Raw genomic sequence first — 14,070 nt, 5'->3', positions numbered from 1 at the left:
TGCCAATATACAGCAATATTGCACTGCTAGTGTGCTAGCATGTCATGGATGCATACTGAATGGCATTGGCCCCCTGGAGATCACATCTCCAAAAACACTGAAGCTAATTTTGAAATAGGCTTCATTTTTATTAAGAAAGCACATATTTGAAACCTAAACAAGTATTCTCGACTAAAAAAATCTTAAAACTAAATTCCATGACACAAAAACAGTATTATTTATAAAACTGAAGTGGATTTGGTTAACTGACTGATAAGCTACTATTAAATATATTGTAGGAACTTAATTTTCTGTAAAGTTGCTTTGCAACGATTTGTATCGTGAAAAACGCTATACAAATAAACTTGAATTGAAATTGGTTATACGCCATGACACTCACTGTGAGAAATACTGCAAGCGGAAATACAAATGGTGAAATGGTTGGAGTGCTGTTATCACTCGAATGTCACACTCCTCTCAGCCAATCAGATTCAAGGACATGAAAGAATTGTTGTATAAAACTATATTTACTTAATACTTCCCACAATCCCTTGTGTGTGTACTTCAGCATATTTAATTAGTAAAATAATTTTTTATCATTTAATTTCTAGAAATAGACACTCAAATATTCAGTTGACTAGCTCACTGAAATATTTTCCAGATCATCAGATGTTATGTTTTGACGTCTTGAAATGTGCTCTGAGACAAGTTGCTTTTAAAAGTGCCTTAATGGTAGATACAATATAGTCTATTAAATGAATAGTTCACCCAAAAATGAAAATTCTGACATTTATTATTACCTGCACATCATTCTAAACCAAAGACTTTCTGTATTCTGGAGCACAAAATAAGATATTTTGAAAAAGTTCTGTTTTTGGCTCCACTGACTCACTATATGGCCAAAAACAGATTGAACGTGTGTATTGACATGTTTTCTGTTTCTACAGGTTTAGTGGCTTTACACATGAGCCTGGCATTATTGAACTTTTCCCAAATTAAAAGAGCAGTATGCAAGGCGACTCGAGCCTTGATTACAATATCATCATAGCACTCAAATCTGTGCCGATTGCCGTCTCGCTCCATGCAGCTGTCATTCGGCATACTTGTCATCAGCACTGCAAAATACTTCTATTCTCTTTGGTCTCCATTGGTTTCGGCATGCTGACCAAATCAAATGTTTTTTGAATGTCCTATGCAAATATAGCCCTTGAATTTCAACATGTTCTCAAGAAGGACGTGAATAATTTAAATGGCCTCTGTTAAACTGCTAATGTTGCTGTGAGATGACCCATCTGGGCTTCTGGGAAATTTGTCACAGTTGCATATGAAGGCTGAAGACGATGTGTGGCGAAAACAGCCAGCTCTTGTGTTTACCACCGAGAGCGGTTTCCCTTTCATGCAGAGCGCTCATTTCAATGCCAGCTTGTGTCCTTATTTACAAACTTTGCTTATTTAATGTCAAGAGATTTAGCGGATTTACTGCATGTGTTAAGTAGAAATCTGTCTTGTGCTCTTTCTTTGAAACACTAAATGTCATGTAATCTCCAAATCCATATATCAATGCTTTCTGGTAAACAAATGGGCAAAAAAATAAAAAAAGCAAAAAGGTAATGGATCTGATGTCCTTTTGGTTGGTTTACTTTCAAATGTCAATCGCTAAGGGCTGGGTCCTCATGCAGTAAATAAATACAGGTTAGCATTGAACATGGGCATGTTTTTTTCACATTCAAGTCTTGATAAAACATTTTTAATACAGATCTTGATACGTCAAATCAGGTTTCAGTTAAATAAAACTTAAAGGGTTACTTAGTTCCCCCAAAAATGAAAATTAGGCATGTGTTTTACTCACCCTCGAGTCATCCTAGGTGTATAAGACTTTCCTCTTTCAGACGAATCCAGTCGGAGTTATATTAAAAAATTGTCTTTGATCTTTCAAGCTCTGTCATTGCAGTCAGTGGGTGTTGCATTGCTTCAGTCCAAAAGAAGTGAAATAAAAAGCGCCCTTCTGTAAAAAAAAAAAAAAAAAAAGTGTCTCACACGGCTCCGGGGGGAGAACAAAGGCCTCCTGTAATGACTCGATGCATTTTTGTAAGAAAAATATCCATATTCAAAATGTAATAAACACTTAAATCTAGCTTGCGCCAACAGTTGTACACAGAAGCAGTTCTGGGAGCATAACGTATGAGGTCATCGCTGTGCATGTGCCGGTCAGTCTTGTGAAAACCAACGTTTGTTAACAGGATCAAAGGAAGCAAAGTTTCCTTTCTTTAGCAAAGGAAAACCAGTCTCCTCTTGGCTTATATCGAAATCCTCTGACATTCTTCTTTACAAATCCTCATTTTGTACTTGTAATTAGTGACCATTGTTTTATTGCGATCTCTCCGCTGCGTTTCCATGTGCGTCACTTCTGAGCGGCGCATGTGCAAAGCTGACCTCATATGTAATATAGATATTTCATACAAAAAAAGCATCGATTCGCTACAGGGGGCCTTTTTTCACCCCCCGGAGCCATGTGAAACACTTTTTTTTAATTTTTATGGAAGGGTGCTTTTTATTTCACATCTTTTGGACTGAAGCAATGCAACACCCGCTGAGTGCAATGATAGAGCTTGAAAGATCAAAGACGATTTTTAATATAACTCCGACTGGATTCGTCTGAGAGAAGAAAGTATTATACACCTAGGATGCCTTGGGGGTGAGTAAAATGCAGCCTAATTTTCATTTTTCGGTGAACTAACCCTTTAAACTTAATTAATTTTAGCTAGCTGCCAAGGCAACATTTATCATTCTCATTTAGTTATACATAAACACAAAAATCTAAACTATATAGGAATATTTAAAAATAACAGAAACACACAAAATTGCAAAAACTTTAAATTAAATGAACATAAAAAGAGAGACAATTAGAAATGTGGGATTAATGGATCAGTGCTTTGATTGCAAGAATTTAATTTTTGATTTTCGTAAAAAAAAAAAAAAAAAAAAAAAAAGTTTAAAGCATTTGATTAAAAGCAATAATAAAAATAAATTAAATTAAAAGTAATTTAATATAGGCCTAAGTGTGAATGAACTGCTCTTCTCAAAAAGCACTGCAAATAAAACTAGCGTTGATTAAAAAATATAAAACAATTGTATAGAAGTAAATGACTAAAAGTATAAAAATATATTATTTTAGAAGTTAAAATAAGAAAATATTCAAATAAGTGACGGACAATATTCCTTAGGATGCATAAAAGATTTTGGACCGATCCAGAGGACAGATCTGTCCTACCTCTCGCAGTGCATTCTGTCCATTTAGACTCTGCTCTTTTTTTTCTTTTTTTTTCTTTTTTGTTTGCCATTTATGGGGATATTTCAGGGGAGTATTTTATCACAACATTTCAGATGTCTGTTTTATTTCCGACTCTTAAAACTGAATACAAAAAACTTCCATAAATTGGATTATGCATAGCTGGTGCAGAGCAAACGACCCATTGAAGCTTGGCTAATGGTCTCCTGATGAGACTGTTGTTGTTAAAACTGATATTTCACACTGTTTATACTGTATTTGAATGAAATCAGCTGAATATAAGAGACCTCTTTCAAAAGCATTGGTATATATTCTTATTTGTAAGTCAGGCTTTGGATGGGCAATAAATAAGTAAATGTAACTGTGTGAGGGATGTGGAACATGGTGTGGTGTTCTTCCAGTCTTTATACACTGGAGGAATTTCACCGCATGGTAAGTTGGCTGTCGTTCAGCAGGTTGGGCAGTGCCGTGGGATGTGAATATACTGTATAATAAAGGGGTTAATCCAGAATCCTCTCCAGCTCACATAAAAGAGACAAATCCACCTGTTCTACTACGCTTTGCTTGAGTTTCTTAGAGCGTGGCCTGATCGTGACGGGAGTTCTCCATCAGCCAGAATCCTACTGTGACATTTACAAGAGGTCAGCGAAGAGTGTGAATGTGATTTCATTGCTGGTCAGATTTATCTTTTTTAATGCATGTCAAGTGAGCAGAATATGTCTGCGAGAATCAGTCTTAGAATGTTTACGTGTTTGTTATAGATGTAAAGTGTTAGTTTCAATGAGATACTATTATAGTTTTAATTTATATTGTATTTTAATTTTTGTTAAAGTTTGTTTTTGTGCATGTGAGTTTTTTGTGTCATTTTTAGTTTTTTTTATACGTCTAGTTTTTATTATTTTTTATTTCAGTTTTAGTTACTTTAGTACATCAAGTTTTTAAAGTCTAAAATAAAAATAAAAATGTTTTGAATGGTTTTAGTCTTCATTCAAGTTCCAATTTCTGATATTTTATGAAAACCCCATTGACAACACATATATCAGCCTTTACCTGTGGCTAAAAATATTTCTGAAGATTATATTTTAAAATCTCATGTGACATTTAGAAAGGTGCACTCAAGCATGTGCCAATCTGACTGAAATTACAAAAATATTGTCATACCCAACAATAGACTCCATATATTTGAATATTGTGTTTCTGAATTGAAGTCTCTTGCTAAAAAGGGAAGATAAACAGAATGAATTAGAGAAATGAAAACGAGTGATGTAGTTTTATATAAAGAGGAAGATGAAACACTAAAATGGAGGCAGAGGAAATGAGATGCACTGTAAAATTTTGATCGAATATCTCTGATTTACTTTGCGTTTGAGGAGGAAACCTGAGTCTTAACTTAGGCAAACCCAGCTAAAATGAAGAAGACAAATTCTTTGAATGAAATATGTGACACTGTGGCATTTATAGATTTTTCTCCATCTGCAACAACTGCATTGATATTTCAGAGGTTGGTCTTATTTGTGCCAACTTTGTTTCCCGCATGGCTCATTATTTTGGGTTTACCCTTTGTCTCCACAGGTTCTCGCCGCCAGGTGTCTAGACCTTTTTGGTCTCATGGTTTCTTGTTAGGCTTCCATGTAATGAGGCAGAGAATTAGGAAGGAAAGTCTTGGCAACAAGTTTACATTACTGAGATCTGCCTCGAGCTCCTCTGGCCTCGATCCAGTTTCACTGAGAACTGAAATCCGATTTTTAGGTGATTGGCTGAAAACAGAAGAGTGAAAGAGGGGAGGTTTATTTTTAAGGTTACAGTGCTTTGTTGACTAAATGAAGTTTATGCCCGAAGGACGAGAAATACTGTGCCTCACTGTTGCTTTTAAATAAAAGCTAGAGGGGGCTACAACATTTAACTTATAAATCAGCTACTACATCAACACAAACAAAGTTACATTTCTGAAATTACCTCAAGAATAAGGAGATAACCTATTAGAGTTCAGATAATGACAGGACACATGAGATGGATTGCAGTGCATATTAATAAAATGGGCATGATTATAGTAAACAACTCTGAGGACTGTAATATGTAACATTTTAAGCAACATCAGAAGCAAGAACGTTGTGGTTCCTAAATATCAGTCAATAATAATATTTGAAGCGCAGGTAATCAGCTGTTACCAATTCATGAACGTTGTTGGATAAGTTACTCTAAAAATAATAATAATAATAATAAAAATGAATTACTAGGTTTTCATATATTTTCAACATTGTAATTAGATTACTGTACTAATTACTCTCTCTAAAAAGTATTGCATTGCTTATTTACTTTCTAAATCAACCAAGACCAGCCGAACAATACAAGGATAGACATGATACTGCTTTTAATTCTTTCAAATAAAATTGCATAAAGGAATTCTTGAATTGACTAAAGTATTTAAAGATTAACATTTTAAGGCTAGACACTAAATTTCTATATTAAATCCACTATTGTTTAAAGTCCTGTATTGAATGCAGTTACATCAGAAGTAGCCTAACTGTAATTAAGAGTAAAATTAAGAGAAACCCTTTACTTCGCTGCTCACAAAGGGGCACCTCACTTGTTTCGTTCCTGAACGAATCAGCTTTTTGAATGAACAGATTGAATAAATGATTGGTGTTATGATATAGAAAATCCTGCAAGTATCCTCCCCGCAAAACTGTAATTTTCTGAAATAGTACAAGAAAATAATCTTTAAAAATCACTGTAAATAACTGTCCAGGATAGCCTACCTAATTATAAAAAAAAAAAAAACATTGCTACGGACATTTTTTTATTCTAGCCAATCAGAATGCTTTTGAGGCGCGCTTAAGAAGTCCATATATGGGAAACCGGAAGCTGAGAATGCGGTAGTCCGACTCGGAGCGGTTTTATGAGTTTGCAAAGTGGGAAATGTGTCCAGAAGTGCTTACACAGTCATCCGGCCTATAAAGGGAATAGAAAACAGGAAAATAAAGAGACCAAAAAAGAAGCAAGATGAGAGTGAACATTGTTAAAGCTTTTCATCGCTGGAGGGAGCCAAGAGCTTCAAAGCGCGTGTCAACAGACGCCGAGTGTGCTTAGCTTGAGAGGTAATCTGTTGCTTGGTGACCATGGTTACACCAAAACATAGGATTTGTAGAAAGAGCAAATGTGTATCAAAGTGGTTTACAGTACCTTTTATGCGCTACAAAAGTGTCTATGTGCTATGTTTCCGGTAAATTCCTTTTGTTTTGATATTTGTCAAATACAATGACATTCATGTATTTTTAGTTTTCTATAGGTCTACCTTTCAGGACATTTTCCGAAGAAACCGTATGCTGATACTGAATAACCCAGTTTGTAGGTTCCAGCATATTCCTGACTGCTTGCTAAATTCTCAAGGCTCTTAAATACCTGAGGTGCTCCAACCATCTGACAGGTTGTTTATTAAGGATGGACGAATCTGACAGATGCACGGTGAATGAGAATTTTCAAACGGAGTGAGAAAGAGAGAAAGAAACGTTCACTGTTATCTGAGAGGATAATGAATAGGCTGTGAACGAATGGCATCGGCGATTCAGCAAAAGCCATCTGTTTACTTCTTGCAGAAGTGTGTGACAATAGTGACATCCTTTACTGTATTTTGAATCATTTATACATTGTGAATGATAAATTGACCTTGACATTTTACAGTTTTATACCAGTTAAGTAACTTACCGCATTGTAACTGAAAAACAACAAAAAAAGCTTTTTCCTTTCAATTTATTTAAAAACCATCATCTACATCTGTCATCCCCAAAGAACAGCTTGGTTCATTTAAACACTGTGGCATTTGTGGAAAATCCCCTTTCTTTTCATAAGCTTTGAAGATTTGTGATTCTCCTCGCTTCACTCACCTGGCCTGAAGAGTGTACAAAGCACCCCCCTTCATAGCCTGTTACATTTCACGCTCATGTGGAACTGCGGACGTCTCAGGAATGTTGAAACGACAACATGACATTTAAAGCTGACCGCCTTATTACATCGTCACGATTCTCTGTCAGAAAACAGAAGGGTAAGACGGGGTTCTGCTTCACCTCAAAAAGGGAACTCAAGAAATGGGGTCTTTTTACAAAGGTGACTGGCCATGCAGCATTTAGATTCTGGTGAATTATCTGAGGTAATTTATCTCCGTCATGTGCAGTTGATGACTTTACAGTGATACTGAAATTCAAATAGTGTTTTCACAGCAGTGCCTTATGAACCCACCCTATATGGGAAGCCAAAAGGACTGAAAGTGGGATGAAACAGTGCAATGTTATAGAGCTTGCGCTGCTTACATGTCATGGGTGTGGATCAATTGACCGAGCCACAGCGCAAACTAATCTCACAAGCGCAGCGCTGATCAATTAAAAAACACTTAATGTATGCACACAAATACTATGGTGGTTGTGTTAACACACTGCCAACACACATTATGTTCAAACACCATGCAAAAGAGGATTTTGCATAATAGGTGCCCTTTAACTATGACTTTTGTCTCAATAAAGTACTAATATGCTTCTTATTACAAGTTAGTTAAGGTTGTTAAGTTTAGGTTTTGGGTAGGATTAGGGATGTAGAATATGGTCATGCACAATATATGCTTTATAAGGCTACTAATAAACAGCCAATATGTTATTAATAGGCATGCCTATAAGCAACTAGTTAATAGTAAGAATTGATCCTTATACTAAAGTGTTACCTTTTTTTAACCGTTGCATGAGTTGTTTTGGAGGGCTCAGCTTTATGTAGTTTGGCTACTTGTAATTTTATATTATTATTTCTTTAAAAAATACAAAGGATTAAATTCAAGGTATGATGTTTAAAGGTAAAGATTTTCCCTTTTTAACACAAACCCTTATTTTCATTGACCCTTTTAATATTTACTCATTTCAGCATTTCAGCATTCACATTTTTGGGGTAGTCATGGCCTAATGGTTGGGAGTCGAACTCGTGATCCAAAGGTTTTGAATTGGAATTGTTGGTGGGGGGAGTGAATGTACAGCGCTCTCTCCACCCTCAGTACCACGACTGAGGTGCCCTTGAGCATGGCATCGAATCCCCAACTGCTCCCCGGGCGCCGCAGCATAAATGGCTGCCCACTGCTGCGGGTGTGTGTTCATGGTGTGTGTGTGTTCACTGCTGTGTGTGTACTTTGGATGGGTTAAATGCAGAGCACAAATTCTGAGTATGGGTCACTATACTTGGCTGTATGTCACGTCACTTCCACTTTTTCACTTTCAGTGTAGTGTCACCTTCTGAAAGTCACTTTCTTCCAGGTCATTTATAACACTAATTTCTTTCAGGAGTTAACACACCCTCCTGAGCCTCTTAAGACTGCTTATGTTCACAAATGTTTGTGAAATTGACAAGAACAAGGGCACTCCATAGCCAGGGAGTTATCTGTTCGATGCAGACATGATTTCAACAATGACAGACAAAGTCTGCATATTTGCTCTGGCTTTTTTTTTTTTATCTTGGAGAGATAAAGTTTCATGTAATTGGTGTTGTCCTGTGTTGGCTTTTGTATCACAGCACAGGCTCCCTGGTTATCTCACCTCATTTCCTCTGCTGTTAAAACACACAGCACAGTTGCTAGGACAGTGGATGTTCACCTATTATCAGAGAACCTTTAGAGACAAGGAGACCTCTCTGGTGTGTATTAGCCATTAGCAGAGCTCCAGATCAGCTGATCACGCACTCTGATCAATATGTGGTCTCGAGGAAATTGGCTGGGGTGGTTGCACTACATAAAAAGGTTCAGCTGACAGCTGTGACTGAGGGGCTCCCTAATGAGGCTGAGTGTTCCTGCAAGCTGGATGATGTTGCACACCAGCCTGATTATGTACTTCGAAGAGGCCTGATTGAAAAAAAAAAAAAAAGATGTAATAGCTGCTATGAGTTTGTACATTATCAATTATCACTTTCCAGGAGTTTCTCATGTTCTTGTAGATGCGGTGATGTGGAGATTCAAATTTGTATATATGTGTATAAATTAATATTATGTAATATTAATTTTTATGTAAACTTAATTTTTATTGACACACACACATTTTATATATATATATATCGCCTATAGCTTTGACAAGAATTAGCTACACTGCATAATGGTTACTTACTGCTTTTACATACACTTTGAAATACAGCTGATAGAGAGTGATATTAAATTTGCACCTTTCTTTCCTCTGACTGAGGTAATCCGTGTTTCATAATTATTTCTTTTTTGGGGGAAAGTGGTAGAATATTGATAGTGGATTTTTTGCCTTTTGCTGTTGGAGCAAAACCAGCTGTACAAATTTACCTGCTATTGTTTTTTTTTTGTTTTTTTTTGAGAAGGGTCCAGCTACAAACAATTGAGCATATTTGCTGACTCTCTTTTTTTTTTTTTTTTTTTTTTTTTTTTTTTTACTTTAAATCCAAAGATTTGATACTTTTTACTGACATTTCATTCACCACACTTAAGGAAAATCCAGCAGACAAACATTGACAGAGACTTTTTCTATTCAGCTTTTAGTGCTTAATATTAGTAATTAAGGGAAATTCTACATTAGTTTCACATTCCATGCTACTCTAGTTCTTTATAGCATATAACAGGGTGTGTGATTGGCCGAGGCTTCAGTCCACCTTCATCAGATTCCATTTTACCGCATGACTGGCCCGTATCGAATCCCTTATACTCGGGTCCAAAACAGTGACCCACTTACCATCCCCTGCCTTCTGTTATCTCTCTCTCTTGTTATTTTTCTTTGTTAATTTAAGTATTTTCATCCCTCAGTCAGCTTGTTTATTCTAAAAATACAGACTTGATTAGTCTCCAATAAATGTTGTAATGTTTGTGTTAAACTACTTGTTCCAGTTATTTTCCAAGCATATTTTGAATAATCTTCATACAGCTCACAACAATTTATATACTGTATATAACAGTATGTCAACGAAGAACCCTCAGTATCGATGGAACCTTTCCATTCCACAAAAGATTTTTTATTCTAAAAAAAATAAATAAAATGTTCTTCTAGGAATTGCTCACTGAAAGGTTCTTTGCGGAACAAAAAATGTTTTAGAACCTTTATTTTTAAAAGCATAATCTACAAAGCTCCAAAAAAGTTCCACTAACGAATTTTCTACCTAGTTTAAAATGTAAACTGACATTTCAGTGCTGTAGCAGAGGAGAAGGCAATGATGACTAAACTTTTCATTTTTGGATGAACTATTCCTTTAAGGAATGGCATAGAAATTAAGTGTGCGTGTACCTGCTGCATCCAGTTAATCTCTGAATGGAGGACTTTAGTTTAAAGTCCTTAACTAAGTTGGAATCTTGTTTAGGTATAATCAGCTATATATGAGGCTTCCTCTCTGAAACCCCGCACATGACGATTGAATAGTAAAAAAAACTCGCCTTTGGGTAAAGAGAGGTTTTAGTAAGAGAGTTCTCTCTCGCGCTTTTTTCCTAATGATTCCATTGCGCCTCTCCAGCGCTTCTTTGGGTGTGAACGCAATGACATCCCCGCCTTTCTCGAAACCCCCTCCTCTCCTGAGCAGAGTATCACATTCACACAGTAACTCCATAGATCACTCCTCATATCCTGCACTAAAAAAAATAAAATAAAGGACGTTAAAGAAAAGACCAGACAACAAGGCGAGCAATGCTATCTTCTGACAATGCCTCATCACCACCGTTGAGAGTGAAGCAGGATGAATTTCATCTTCTACACATTCTTGGCATACTTTTATTTGGGATCGCAAATATTCCTTCTCCATACCCTGCTCGTCCAGCCCGCTCATTCTCACCCGCAGCCCTGCCACATCCTAGCGCGGATAGGACACACCGTGCGCCTGGGTGCCCTCCTGCCTCCCCGCCAGTCGGTCCGGGTGCGGGCGGCTCTCCACCGCGCTCTCAGCGGTCTCACCGAAAGCGGCAACAACTTTCTTCCGTACAACTTGAGCCTGGACGTGGTGGCTCGGGAAGCCCCGAGCGGAGACCCCGAGTCGCTCTTCAGGTGTGTGTGTCAGGATATAGTGGTCCAGGGGGTCTCGGCTGTGCTCGCCTTCCCTCAGACGCAGGAGGAAATAGTGCAAATGGAATTTATGTCCTCTTTTTTGGAAATTCCTTTTATAAGCATCATTGAGCACGGAGAGCCCCTCAAAACTCAGGTAACGCGTTTCATTCAAGCAGCAAACCTGCTCCTGTATTTAACCGTGTGTTGATTTGTTGACTTTTTTAACGCTTGCAACTTACATCTGTGACGCGTTTTATGCTCAAACACGACTTTCGTGCATCTGTTGACTGGGAACGCACAGGAATCGGCGTGAGTTTAGGAGGGTTTGGAGGCGAGGGATAATTAAGGTTTGAATCCCCCCGATTAATGCTTGAAATACACCCCCTCCCCCAAATATTCCCACCCTTTTGGTGGTCAAAGCACTTTGTGGGGCCGTATGTATGTTTTTATTACATAGCATGAATTTCAAAATTGTTTTCAAACAACGTTTAAATAACAAAAAAGTTTTCCCGAATGCGATAATTGTACGACACAAAGCAGAAATCGCGTTTGCCCGAGGAGGTAACCATAGCAACAGTTTCCATTAAGATTACTAAGATTTCTATTGGACAGTTGCAGCGACAAAACATTATCACTTTTTAGATGCATGCAAAATAAATATATAACTTTTTCAGTGTTTTATGTATAGCGTTTTAGTTGTGAAACGTTATAATTGTCACAACAAAATAGTTGCATTAAAAAACGTGGAAAATGTACTGATCTGTAATAGTTTATATCAGTGGATAAATGTGAATTCTTCAAGGACAAGATTCTCCTCTTTTTTAAAAATCACTTTGTTTTATATTTTGTTAGATTTATCAGCAGGTGACGATCTTAAAAATGAAAGCCTGTTAGTAATAATCCTCTACAGTAAAAAATGGCTTAGTAAAATGTATTTGTCATAATTTTTTTGAATAAACATATTATGACCTTGAGCACAAGGCTAATAATGATTCAATGAACTGTAGAATTCATATCCCTGTTACTGTCATCCCTGTTATGTTAAAGGCATAACCAAATCCCAACATGTATTCATGTTTTTAGATTATATATTTTTGCTTGTCCTTGACAATGAAAACCTGTGTAATTTAGATCCACCATACTGAAATCTGCTTAACAGAATGACACAAGACACATTTTCAAAGATGGCAGGCTTAGTGTAATCGCCAAATCAGGTGCTTGTCAAACAATTTATGCAAGACCTGACCTAACTAATTATCTACTATGCCCTCAATTTATGTGCTACCCGAAATGCCCTATAATATGATTCAGAGTTTTATGTTATTTTTTCTCTCTCTTTGATGTCAATGTAGATTCATTTTTGTGGAGATTTTGGCTTCACTCTGAGATGCAGCTTGATGTGGACTATCTGATCATTCCCTCAGGTCACAACAGATCTCCTCTGCTTGTGTGTTAGGTTTGTGTTTGGATTTTTATGATCCACCTGCTCTATAGGAGAAAATGTTTCTCTGACAGGTGTGTTCTCTCAAGCAGAAATAGATGCCGCATTGCACTCAGTCAGGTATGTCATACGCCGAGACAGTTTCACAGACATCAGTGTCAAATGAGAGGTTCTGCTAAAATGCTGGAGTTAATGACATGGCCTGGAATACATTAGATGGTTAAAATAACATTTGCATGAAGCAGCTGTGCTGTTTGCTTATAATTGTATTTCTCTCATTTGTTTGTTGTCATGTTTGATGCTGAATTGTTGGCATACCTAATGATATATTATGGAGTCCTTTTGAGTGTATTGGATATTTTGCACCTGTCTTGGCTGTGGGGGGAAGCTTCATGTGCTGGTGTATTTGGCACGGAGCACTGGCTGAAAAGTGCTTACATCACAAGGTACTTTAAGAAATTAAAAAGGGAGAAAATACTGTAAATCTTACAGCCAGATGGGTAAACGCATACATTTGTCTTGTTTAATATCTATCCATTAAAATCTCTTCAGGGGCTTCTTAACTACCTTACAAATATTTAGTGAAAATCCAGTGAAATTCTCCACATCTAGTCATTCAACTTGAACTCATGAGTATTTGTATGCCTTTTTAATTTAAAAATGTGTGGTTCTACCACACAAACTCTTACTTACATTTGGATAGATGCTGAAATATACAATATCGACATACTGACAACATCTAAATTATAAAATATTTACATTTGAACACTTTATAGATGAACCAGTGTGTACACATGTAACATTTGATACAATTGATAACATTTCGATCTGTTCAGTGTGATTTCTGCTGCCAACTCGTTTTGAAGGATTACATAATGTTAAACAAGACTACACTTTACAACCTTACAATGAAAGATTGTTCACTTAACAAGTACTTTTGTTTGCCATGGGAGTCATGCTGTGACTGACAACAGAACCAAAAATACAATATAAAAACACAATATGAGTCTGTTTTATTTGTAAACTGTAATCCAGATCTTGAGAATCCATTTAACTGCAAGGAACACATGCAAATTCAAGCCTTTATTCATCTGTCTTCATCCTCGGCATCAACCATAAAAATCAAATCCTGTACTCATTACTAGGGCTGGGTATGATTTGAATATTTGTGATTCAGATTCTTAACATATTTATTCTGTGTCTTTTTGCAAAACACCATGGTGTGGATGAATGCCAAAAATCAGCAGCCTAAAGAACACTTACACAAGGAACCTTTATACAAAATTTTCACAAAAATAACACAGCAACTAATACAGATTTCAAACATTTTTAAGGTCAATAAGAAACAAAATAAG

The 14,070-nt window shown here is 36.6% G+C and overlaps 1 protein-coding gene across 1 annotated transcript in view; it reads left to right on the top strand.

Annotated features, from left to right (window-relative positions):
• Positions 1 to 10,501: 10,501 nt before the first annotated feature.
• The window catches only part of LOC109061747 (glutamate receptor ionotropic, NMDA 3B-like), a 120,763-nt gene continuing 117,194 nt past the window's right edge, over positions 10,502 to 14,070 (top strand). The window contains exon 1 of the mRNA XM_042734498.1: positions 10,502 to 11,428. Within this exon, the coding sequence (XP_042590432.1) occupies positions 10,970 to 11,428 (459 nt within the window). The 5' untranslated portion in view covers positions 10,502 to 10,969. The remainder of the gene's footprint in view (positions 11,429 to 14,070) is intronic.

This window comes from Cyprinus carpio, chromosome B11 (assembly GCF_018340385.1).
Source record: "Cyprinus carpio isolate SPL01 chromosome B11, ASM1834038v1, whole genome shotgun sequence".
Taxonomy (NCBI): Eukaryota; Metazoa; Chordata; class Actinopteri; order Cypriniformes; family Cyprinidae; genus Cyprinus; species Cyprinus carpio.
The sequence above is the reverse complement of the archived record's forward strand: the minus strand, read 5'-3'. Positions and strand labels throughout refer to the sequence as shown.